The 12272-nt window shown below is 38.7% G+C and overlaps 1 protein-coding gene across 1 annotated transcript; it reads left to right on the forward strand.

Annotated features, from left to right (window-relative positions):
- Positions 1–5947: 5947 nt before the first annotated feature.
- Positions 5948–11347, forward strand: ubxn1 (UBX domain protein 1). The gene is made up of 10 exons (XM_047352689.1): positions 5948–5987; positions 6387–6451; positions 6550–6603; positions 7707–7834; positions 8010–8100; positions 8214–8405; positions 8743–8794; positions 8879–9001; positions 10393–10576; positions 10752–11347. Exons 2-10 carry the CDS (start codon positions 6393–6395, stop codon positions 10790–10792), a joined length of 924 nt encoding a protein of 307 aa, XP_047208645.1. The 5' UTR covers positions 5948–5987; positions 6387–6392; the 3' UTR covers positions 10793–11347.
- Positions 11348–12272: the final 925 nt, after the last annotated feature.

The raw sequence follows: 12272 nt of genomic DNA on the forward strand, positions 1-12272 counted from the left end.
ACTTGCAAATGAGAATCTGTTTTTTGGGGGGGATTTTGCTCCTTTGAAAAACATTTAAATATGTATTCCAGGAAACCTTTTACCATTTATAGGAATTGTGTTTAATCACATACAGTATCCAGCTGCTTCTCAAGAAATCAAAACGCCATTGAAAAGTTCATTTATTCAGTCTTTGCCCTGTTAAAGATTTCTTCTGTTTTTGCTTTTTTGTTACACTTAAATGTTTCAGATCTTCAAACAAATTTTTATATCAGACAAAAGTAACCCGACTAAATAAAAAAGACAGTTTTCAAATGATGTCATTTTTCATTTGTGGAAAAGACCTGTCCAAACCAACCTGAGCCTATGTGAAAAAGTAATCACCCCCTAAATCATATAACTGGTTGTGCCACTCTTGGCAGCATTAACTGCCATCAAGCATTTGTGGTAACTGGAAATAAGATTTACATCTCCTTGGCCCACTGTTTATTGTGGGATCTTAAATTTAGGATTGGACTTTGACCAGACCGCCCCATAGCTTTTATTTTGTTTGTTGTGAGCCAGTCAAAGGCTTACTGATGTGCTTTGGATCAGTATTCTGCTGCCTCCTATTGCACTCAAGTTTAAGATCAGAAACTGATGGCCAGACATTTTCTGGAAGAGAGTAGACATTATGGTTTCATCAGTTACCGCAAGTCATCCGGGTCCTGAAACAGGAAAGCAGCCCCGGACCAATACTGTACGTTAGACTGTCTGTGTGACGTTCTTTCTTTGAAATATTGTTCTGTAGCACGTGTAGTGGGACGCACATCTTCCATAAAGTTCTTTGTTTGTCTCGTGTTTACACATAATATTTCCCCAACAGTCTTGGGGATCATTAAGATGTTTACCGGCATTTGTGTTCTTTTAGTCAGGAGTGGTTTCTCCCATGGATCCCATTTTTGTTCCTTGTCATTTTTATTGTTGAATCAAGAACACTGACCTTAACTGAGGCAAGTGATGTCTATAGTGCTTCAGGTGTTGCTCTTGGTTCTTTTGTGACCTCCTGGATAACTCTTCCATGTGGTGTTGAAGTTATTTTGGTAGGTCTGACACTTCAAAGAAGGAACCACTGTTTTATATTTTCTCAGTGTGGAGTCCTAAAGCCTTTCCAGACCAACAGATGCTAAAGCTATCCTACTTCCTGTTGTCAGAATGGTTTGGATTAAGTGATTTCTCAGGCCTGGCAGTAATCAGGGCCTGGCATGACCAGTAAAAGTAGTTATTGACAGTTAATTGATGATTTAACAATTTTGGGGGTGATATTTTCTCAAGTAGAACGAATTGGTTTAGATGACTTTTTTTCCTGTAATAGATTACATCATCATTTCAACTGATTTTTGTATTTACTTGGGTTATCCTTATCTGTCAGGAACATTGGATTGATGATCTGAAACATTTAAGTGTGGAAAAAAAAAACAATAACAGAAGAAAAGGCTAAATTCAGTCTCTTAGAAAAGACCATAAGGTTAATGAATTGTTTAACATGCATGTTTCACTTTTTGAACTGATACCTGAAATAAATAAAGTTTTTAATTCTATATAAATTTATTGAGATGCACTTGTGAAAATGCAAGCATAAAATCATTGCATAAATATTTTTATCATAATGAAAAACTTGACCTTCCGTTTCATCAAAAGAAAGAAAAAAACACACTGACACTTTAAGTGGATTTACACAAAACATTTTATTTTATAGCAACCATCAACCCCTAAATTAAAATAAACCAAATGTAAAAAGAGCACACAGAAAGAGTCACTGAGCCCACACAACAGAGAGTCCAGCGTGGAGTTTTGATGAAGAGAGGTGTCCCTCCACAGATAACAGCAGCTCCACTGGATGCCCGAGCTTTTCCAAATGGAGATGCTGTTACAGCTGGTGAGACCCACAGAAACAACACAGCTGACAGTACCGAGCACAAACCCTGAGGCTTTCATCCCAGGTCTGGCTGCCCGGTCTTCAGCTGACATCTACTGATTACCGAGTCAAAGCAGGAGTCTCAGTTTTGGAGTAGATGACATTTGAATATTACTTTAAATGGGACACTTTGGCCTTTTAATTGTCTCATGAAATCTAACTTGTAAAGTCCCAGCTAAGTTGTGTGACATAATACTGCCCTCTTTTGTTCAACCCGCCGATCATGTAGAGTCACACCATTTTACTGCCCGTCTTGCATTTAATCCCTTTTGTGATAGCAGCTACACCTGATAAAATATAATTGAAATCTCATATATCTAATCTCGGTTTTTACAACATTACAGTCCACCCTTTGACTCCAATAAAATCAGGGTTATTCACTCAATAAACTTGTACAAGGTGTTAAACACAAGGTGTTAAGAGCAAGATGCTTGAATTTCAAGTCCATTTAAATTAATCATGTTTGGGATTAAAATAGTTTTTCATTTGAAAAATAGATTGTTTCCTTTGGTATGCTTAATCTTTATTTCCCAAAATCAGACTTGATTTGGACTGGCGACCTGTCCAGGGTGTACCCCGCCTCTCGCCCATAGACTGCTGGAGATAGGCACCAGCTTCCCCGCGACCCACTATGGAATAAGCGGTAGAAAATGACTGACAGACTTGATTTATCCTTGGTGAACTTTGACCCTTGACCCATCCTCTGTGAACAGAGCCATAAAGTAATTTAGATAGACTAAATTGACCTTTATTCCTATTATTGTTGTCATGTTTCCCCATCTTGACATATTTTTTTCTCTATTCACTGGAAATATGGGAAGCTTCATAAGCACCTGTATATTCACATCATTATAAGGTTTGCAAACAAGAAATGAAGTGGCACATTGTCAACAATAGCAAAAGTCTTTACATCATACTTTTACAGAATATAACCTTTGAATGACATACGATGGCCTCAATCCATTACAACTTGTGCATATCAAACAGGGTCATGCAACATCCTGTTTTTTGCCTAAAAGCAAATGACCAAACCCGGAAATCTTTGAAGCTTTTCAATTTCTACTTAGTTTCAACATTTTATAAAAAGCCCTTTTGTTCCTTCTTGTGAAATGTTTCCGTTGAAAATTATATCTAGAATAAACGTTTTGCTCCTCAAGTAGTAAACATATACCACAGCTAAACACAACATTCATTTTTTACCATACAAAACCATATCAGGTCATAACTCAAGGTCATGGTTTTCCTCAACACCAGCTTAAATACAGCGAGAAAACTGATTTTTAATGCAGACCAGTTTGATGAATAAATACAAATAAATAAAGCTCATACTTACCATGTTAACCCTGCATGTACATACAAATAGAAAAGAAAGGCAAAGAATTACAATCAAAAGTGTGAAACAAAATCAGTGAGTGGTTGAAAGAAAAACCACATACAGAGAGAAAAGTCTGAGTAATGGTTGGACTCGTGACTGAGAGCTGCTTAAGACTGCGTGGGGGAGAGAAAAATTAATCATTACACTTACTGTAAATATGTAACAGACCCAACCTGCACATAAAAGTCAGCAAATTATATAGTTTGAACACCAATGAAAACACCATGATAGGATTAAATCAAACAAACCAAAAGACAACAAACTCTTTCAGTAAACTGAGGACTGCCCACACAATTACACTTTTCCTTCCCTGCACATGACTATTGCTGTCAAAACATAGCTTAAATACCAGATTCAGAAACCAAATGAACCAATGATATGTTGTAAACAAATCTTTAATACATTGAACTATCATTAACTTTAGGATCAAATTTGCTTCCTGTTCTGTCTTAAAAGGTATGGAGTAACTTTCCTCAGAGAGAATTAAACATGGTGTCCACCTGTCAATTAGACCCTCTCCCCTCAGTGCTAGTTAAAGCCTGTCTTCCCTCATTAGTTTCTATCATTTCTACTATTATAAATTCCTCTCTTTCTACTGGAACTGTTCCTGCTTCATTCAAAACTGCAGTGATCAGTCCTATTCTGAAAAAACCTGGTGCAGATCCCACTAACTTCAATAATCTTCGATCAATTTCTAATCTACCCTTCATCTCCAAAATTCTAGAAAAAGTAGTAGCAACTCAACGTCACACATACTTATCTCATAATAACCTGTATGAACAGTTCCAATCTGGTTTCCGCCCTCTCCATAGTACAGAAACTGCTCTCATAAAAGTCACCTCATGGCAGCTGACTCAGGCTTACTTTCCATCCTTATCCTCCTTGACCTAAGTGCAGCATTTGACACCATTTGTCACGCCACCCTCCTCAATAGACTTTCCTCCATTGGTATTACTCAGACCCCTCTAAAGTGGTTTATATCATATCTCTCCCATCACTCTCAATTTATTCAGCTAAAAGCATTTTCTTCTCAGCCTTCTTCTGTCATTTCGGGTGTGCCCCAAGGTTCTGTCCTGGGTCCCCTTCTTTTCATAATCTACCTCCTCCCCCTTGGCCATATCTTTCGGAAACACTTTATGAGTTTCCACTGTTACGCGGATGATACCCAGCTCTATTTTTCCTGCAAACCCATTCCCAACATTCCGTCTACCTCCCTTACTGACTGTATGACTGAAATAAAATCATGATTTTCCACCAATCTACTCAAATTAAACAGTGAAAAAACTGAGGTTCTCCTAATTGGCACAAAAACCACATTATCCAAAACAAATAGTTTTTCCATTGAAATTGACAACTGCTCTGTTTCCCCTTCACCTCAGGTAAAGAGTTTGGGTGTCATCCTCGACAGTACTCTCTCTTTCCAATCTCACATCAATAACATGACCCGGTCCGCCTATTTTCATCTGCGAAATATCAGTCGTCTTCGCCCCTCCCTCACTTCACATACTACTGCCATCCTCGTTCATAGCCTTGTCACTTCCCGTCTTGATTACTGCAATGCCCTCCTGTTCGGTCTTCCACACAAATCTCTTCATAAGCTTCAACTAGTTCAAAACTCAGCTGCCCATATCATCTCTAGAACCCCTTCCTTCCATCACATCACTCCTGTTCTGTCAGAGCTCCACTGGCTCCCCATCAAGTTCCATATAGACTTTAAAATAATTCTTCTCACTTTCAAGGTTGTCCATAATCTCGCTCCACCTTATCTATCCCATCTTCTCAACGTTGCTACTCCCTCTCACACTCTCAGATCGTCCTCATCTATTCACCTGATTGTTCCCTCTGCCCGTCTCACCACCATGGGGGGTAGAGCTTTCAGCCGCTCTGCTCCTCGGCTCTTGAACTCTCTACCAACCGATTTAAGGATCATAAATTCACTTTCTCAATTCAGATCTTCACTAAAGACTCACTTGTTTAGGACTGCCTTCTGCACTTGATTATTTCGCACTGTTACATTTTAACTGCTTGATCGCTGTGTTTATATTTTTATTTTATTTTTTATTTGTTCTTGTTTTTAATATTGATTTGTATTCATTGTAAGGTGACCTAGAGTGCCAGAAAGGCGCTTCTTAAATAAAATGTATTATTATTATTATTATGTTTAATGTTGCTCTGCAGAAGTTTAATTTAATAAAATCCAGAAGCATTTGTAAGGATGGAGCATCTTAAATTCAACATTTTGGCTCCACATGTAATTTGAGAGTTGCAGAGCTGCTGCAGATACAGATAGTTTCATATTCAGTCATTCATCTGTAGCAATGTGATATGACTGATACTGAGATCAGTCATTGCATGATTATTTAATGATAACATGTAAGAATAAAAATACCTTAGGAGATTAGGCAGACCAGTCAATAATCAAAGTCCCTGATCCACCTACTGAAATCTGGAGGGGCTTGTAAAAGTATTCATAGCCTTGGGATCATTTCCCATTTTGTCACAATTTATCCACAAACTTCAAAGTTGTGGAAAATAAAAGATACAGCACCCCACCACCGTTTGTAATTGTGTTAAATTTCTTTTTATTGAAAACTGAAAAAGAAAAAAAAAAATTCCGCAGCGTCCCTTTTGACCCACTAGGCTTTCCGTGTTGGTAAAACGTTGTAGCAGGTTGATGTAAGTGGCTAACACCGCTCCCTTTATCAATCTCTATTTTATCTCAGATATTAACACCTTAAAAACAATAGTAACCCTATGATAATCTGTATTTAAGATACCAAAGAGATATTTATCGTGAACGATTCATAGCAAGGTTGTTTTAATCGTTTTAGCCAGTAAAACTAGCTTCGTTAGCGCCATCAATGCTAACGTTAGCTCTTAGCATGATTCCAGCTGTAACTGTAAATAGCCTGCTAACACGCTGCTTCTCAGGGAAAGACTAATGTGTTCTCCTTGTTTTTTACCCCGAAAATATCGTGAATGTGTTTACTTTCAAGAGGAAAATCTTTTTTTGAGTTGTTGTTTTCCCTTTTTTCTGTAAATGACTCATGGAAGCTGATAACTTGCTTGTTTCAGGTCAAAATGGCAGAGCTAACAACACTAGAGAGTCTTCTGGAGATGGGCTTTGGCAGAAACAGAGCGTGAGTGATGATCCTCCTCAGATCCTCCTCAGATCTGACTGATTTCAATGAGCTGAAGGTTAAAGCTGTGTAACTTGTCCTTTATTTCTCTTCTTCAGGGAGAAAGCTGTGGCCAATACAGGAAACCAGGGGATAGAGCAAGCCATGGACTGGTGAGACCCATATAAAGTGTTGTTTAAAAGGATATGCCTCTTTATTTATTTTTCCTGTTTCTGCTTGTTTAACATTTTTTTTTGTTCAAGTTATCAAACTAATTTAAAATGATTAATTAACTATGATTAATGATTAATTAACTATGATTAATCAGATTTTTGTGTTTCAATTTCACTGGTGACATCTAGGCTTGATTACTGTCAGACCTGTAAAATCAATAAATACGACCTGTCTGACAACTTGAAGCAGGCAAAAAGATGTGAAAAAGCAACACATTAGACCATGATCTGAAGAAATACAAAAACTGATAAAGACATTGACATCTATCAATGTGAAAAACCTAAAATGGGAAAGGTTCAGTCTGATTTAATGTCAAACAGTAAGGCAAAAGGTTTCTTTTTATGAAATATTTAGACCTCTGGTTGCAACTGTCTAACAATTGATTGTTTGGGTTTTCTTTACTTTAACTGGAATTATTAAAACTTTAACTCAAAATAACAATTAAAAAGCAGTTTTAAGTAGTGCTCCAGATTTCTATAGCTCTTTATTATTGTGTCAGTAGCAGTCACTCTTTCCCCCTTTAAAGGTTTGGCTGTGGTTTTCAGATTTCTGCTTCGAAATATCTGTGAATAATATCTTTATGTGTGTAGCAGGGCAGTAGGTTTAAGTTTTCTATATTCCTATAAATATTTTGTTTAGCAGTTATTAAACTGAGGAGCGCTCAAGCCAGAGCAGACATGAGCCGTACTGGTTTTTAGCATTTTTTGCTTTTCTAAAGGCCTGGACCTCCCACACACCAATTCATATTGCTGTTTGTAGTCTAAAATCTTTTGACTGTTTTTTTTATCAACCAGTATAAGCAGCAAAGCATCAGCTAATATATCTAGTCTTTGTACCTGTATGGGAGGAAGTATAGTTTGTCATTTGAAGGAATGGTTCCTTTTTGTGCGATAGCTTGCCTTAAATTCACACAGTGAAGTTTCGTCTCTCTTTGATTTGTGTTGTTTTTACATCACAATGATACCCATATGGTATTCTCATAGAGAAGAGCATAGAATAACTCCTTTCTGTGATGACCTGTTGTTTTGGATGCTTCATTTAGGTTAATGGAACATGAGAATGACCCAGACATCGATGAGCCTTACGTTCCTCCTGTTTTAGGAGGAGAGGCAGATAGTCAGACCAGCGCAGAGCAGCCGACAGCAGGGGACACAGGTGACACAGGTGAAGGTTGGTGCATGTTTCTTTTTTGGGGGGGGGGGAAATATTATTTAATAACAGTTTTATTTGTAGTGTCAATGATTTTGGTGTCTGGATGTACTTTGTGCAAAGGTGCATCTGTCCTTGTGAACCATTTGTTTGAAGGTGTTTAAGATGTCACATTGTGGTCATGTTTTAACTTCAGTAATCGCAGAGGGAGATGACATGGATGGCGATAACCCGGAGGGTTCAAAGCAGCCAATGACAGAGGAGGAGAAACGCGAGCAAGTCAAAAGGTCGGAGCTGATGCTGAACAGTTTTAAGCGAAGCTACAGATTTAATATTACGTGTTTATCTTTCCTGGAGAGTGGCTGTTTGTTTCACGATCTGGTTTGTCGCTCCTTTTTAGACTAGAGGAGCTGATGCGAATGAAGCAGGCGGAGAGAAGAGAGCGCGAGCGAGCCGAGGAGGTGGAGCGAGAGAAGCAGCGAAGGAGGCAGGGCCAGGAGCTGCAGCAGATACGGCAGAAGATACAGGACGATGAAATGAAGAAGCTTGCAGACCAGCGGAGGAAAGAGAAGATGGAAGACAAACTGGCTAGGTTAGCTCCTTAGAACATTCATAATTAGATATTTAAAGCAACAACAAAAAAAATGTTTATAACAATCAATGAATTTATAAACCGAGACTCTTAATAAACTTTTAAAAGTCCTGAAGCACAACGCAGAAGGATCAGAAGTCACTATAATTTATGTGCAAGATTTGACTGTAACTTTTCAGGATGTTTGTGTATAGTGATGCCGTTTTTGTTTATTATTTATGATGTTATAATTCATGGAAAGAGTGTCTGGTGAGGACGTTTTTCCTTAAGATCACGATGGTTTTACTTCTCATTACAGTTTGTAACTCTGGCGCTTTTTTTTTTTTTGTCATGTCAGGCAAAGGGTTAAAGACAAAATCGCACGAGACCGAGAGGAGAGAGCACAGAAGGTAATTCAGACACGGTGCTCTTATTTATTTCTCATTTCTTTCTGTAACTCTGACTGTTCTCTTTTTTTATCTTCTGTGGTTTAGTTTGGAGGTGGGGCACCTTCGAGCACAGCGACATCATCTCAGCCTACCCCACCCAGTCCGTCGTCACCTTCCGGTCAGGGCCCTCCACCCACAAAGAGGGAGTATGATGAGTCCAGGATACAGGTGCACGCCTCAGACATGTTATTTGTTGTATGAAATTCTCTTTGCAGTTGATTACTTAGAGATTTTGATTCTAAAATTGCCCAGCACTTTATGTGCCTTTCTTCTTTCCTTCCTTGTATCCTTCCCCTCTTGTATTCTTCCTTTAATCATTTCTTCTTCTTATCTTGTGTCCTGTCTTCCTTTCTTGTATCCTTCCCTTCTTCCTTTTCCTCCTTCAGGCATGGTTTCCTTGTGTCCTCCCTTTCCTTGTTGATCATTCTTTCCTTCCTTTCTGTTCCTCCTTCATTGCATCCTTATGTCCTTCCTTGTATCCTTCTTTCTTTGTATTATTTCTTCATTCGATGCTTGCATCCTCCCTTCATTCCTTGCATCCTTCCTTCGTTCCTCCTTGTGACCTTCCTTCCATTATTAGTCAGCAGACCAACAACCAATCAAAGCTGCCTGATCCGCCCACTGGATGTTAAGGTCCTTGTAAAATATTCATAGTCTTTAAAGTATTTCCAGTTTTTGTCACAATTCAACCACAAGCGTCAAAGTATTTTATTTAGATTTCATGGCATTCGTCAACACAAAGTATCCCCCACCCCCATTTTTAGGATAATAGAGACTAAAGCACAGGTAATCGGCTCCAGTTTACATGTATTTAGTTACGAGGAATTTATATATTCCTTCTTGCCTTCAATTCTTATGTCCTCACTTGTTTCATTGTATCCTTGCTTCCTTCAGTGTTTCCTTCCTTGTAATCTTCCTTTCTGCTTTGTCTCCTTGCTTTATTCCTTTCATCCATCCTTGTGTCCTCCCTCCCTCCCATCCATCCATCTGGTTTCTCTTTCTGCAGGTTTCATGTATAAAGGTGGTCCACTTGTGAACTTTTAATATCTGTAGAAGGTTCAGTCTGGACGTTTTACTTGGAAATTGTGGAGGAACCCCTCTGTATTGGTTTAATGTTTAGGCCTTGTGGTATATTTTTTGACTATGAAGAAAATTACGAAGTGTTGTTTTTTGCTCTCTTTTTTTCTGTTATTATTTCAATAAGTCTGTTTTGCTGGGATAAAGCTGGTCCCATTTGTTTGTTGTTTACATAGTTAATAAAATAGGTAGAAAAAGAGAAATGCACATCGAGTCTTGAAAAGTTTGGAATTGTAAAGTAAAAACAACATAGGAACCCTGTAAATAAAGCTTCATTGTACTCTCAGGTTGTTCTTTGTGGAAATAATCGTAGCATTTCTTCGAACACCGCTTGAAATGTGATTTCAGCTGCTGAGGAAGTGGACAGTTTGATCAGCTGCGGATTGAAATTTACTATCACTGTCCCGTTAGAGTTGAATATAAGGATAAAATGTTGCTTTCACTCTATTATTTCACTCTTCCTTTCATCGATTCATTTAAAGGTCCGTCTGCTGGACGGCTCCACCATCAACACGGTCTTCAAGGCCCAGGAGCCGCTGGCGGCAGTGCGTGTCTACGTGCAGATGAACAGCAGCACACCTGAGGGTCAGGACTTTACGCTGCTGTCGCCCTACCCGCGCCACGTTTACACTGAAATGGACATGGAGAAGCCTCTTAAAGAGCTGGGTGAGCGTATGAAAACAGGAAATGCAATCCCCTCTAATTTACTGCTGGGTTAGAGTTTAAATGGCATCAAATCTTTTTGTTCTGCATAAATATGTCATAACGTCCGTGATTTCGAGCTTTGATCACACAGAATTTATTGGGTATCATAATCGCCTTTTCTTGTCTCTCTGCACAGGTTTGGTGCCTTCAGCTGTGCTGGTTGTCACCAAAAAGTGAGAAGGATCTGCTCTGTGAGCCTACCTCACCACTACCACGATGTGAACACAAGAATCGGCCCAAACAGACCGGTCCAGGAGCAGAGCTGCCATCTGCTAGTATCACTCAACAAGCCAGCTAACTGAACCTAAGCAGAGACACGGTGAAGCTGTATTCAGACATGTATGAGCTCCTCAGACATTGATGTGGGTTTGGTTTTTAAAGACTGACTGAATGCAGCTTCGGTTCTGCAACACGATAGGCGCTGAACAGGACCTTGACCTCAGCTGATTGAACTGAAGATAGCTGGCTTCTGACTGATACTTGAAGGATCTCTCGTGGTTTCAACACATTTATATAAAAAAATTGCACAGAACCAAGTCCTTCAGTTTTAACCCGACCCCTTGTGTTGCTAAAGAATATGTACTAAAGTGGTTCTGAAAGGGCCTTAGGTTTAATATCTGTAATCTTCCTGATTTTGTGACATTTACTTTGCCATTTTTTTAATAAGTTCAGATTTGCTGAAAGCCATGTTCACAGGGAACCGACTACAATAAAGCTGGCTGGGATAATTGAGCTGATGTGCTGAATTTTATAAATTATTTTATCTTTTTTGATATTTTGTAAAAATAAATCTAATTAAAGTAGAAAACCTGAAAATGGTGCAGCTAGGTTTGTTTTACTAAAGGTCTGTCTTAAAATACCCATGAAATCATCCTAAAATCTACTATTTAGCTCTGTTTATATAATTAGTTATCCAAGTAGACAATTTATCATATCATTGTGCTATATTGCTGTTTGTTGTGTAATCTGGAAGCTAACAAATATAAAAAACAAATGTAAAAGCCTGAACTCTGCTATTCTATTGAAAAGCACCTTCAAACGTGTTAAAGATGTGTACAATTAAGAAATAACGCTACCAGACGATGCCACTACTGTTTGGATCCAAGAAGCATGATGTATGAGAGAAGGGCTGCTAAACTATTGGGTGGAGATTCTTCTGCAGAAAATGAAGCCTCCATTGTCTTTTGCTTGTCACTAATAGTAAAGTAGCTACAACAGTCTGTAGACTCCCAACGACCCACAGGAGGGACGTGTAGGAATGAGCCTAGGAGGATGGGCCTCCGTGTGCTAAAAAAAAACAGCAGCTCCTAACTCCAGGTTGCTCAACTGAGACAAATACTCCTAGATAGGTGTCAAAATGATTTCAGAAGAACTGAGGGAAAGTTGAAACCTCATGTAGTTGCCATGACCCTGATGACTGAAAATAACTTGTACCAAATGCATCACCCAGTGACCTTCTATTTGACCTGGGAGCTTTACCTCCAGGTGTCCTGAAACATTTTAATTTTAACAAGCTAAAGGAAAAAAGAGGTCCTATGTTACTAATTCAAACATTCAACTCAAAAATACTTTATTAACCAAAGAGAAATGAAATGTAACTTATATTCAGGAGTTGTAGATGGCTGTGGGCAGAAAGCAGTCTGTCTTACAGTGGATC

Source organism: Girardinichthys multiradiatus, chromosome 23 (genome assembly GCF_021462225.1).
Source record: "Girardinichthys multiradiatus isolate DD_20200921_A chromosome 23, DD_fGirMul_XY1, whole genome shotgun sequence".
NCBI lineage: Eukaryota > Metazoa > Chordata > Actinopteri > Cyprinodontiformes > Goodeidae > Girardinichthys > Girardinichthys multiradiatus.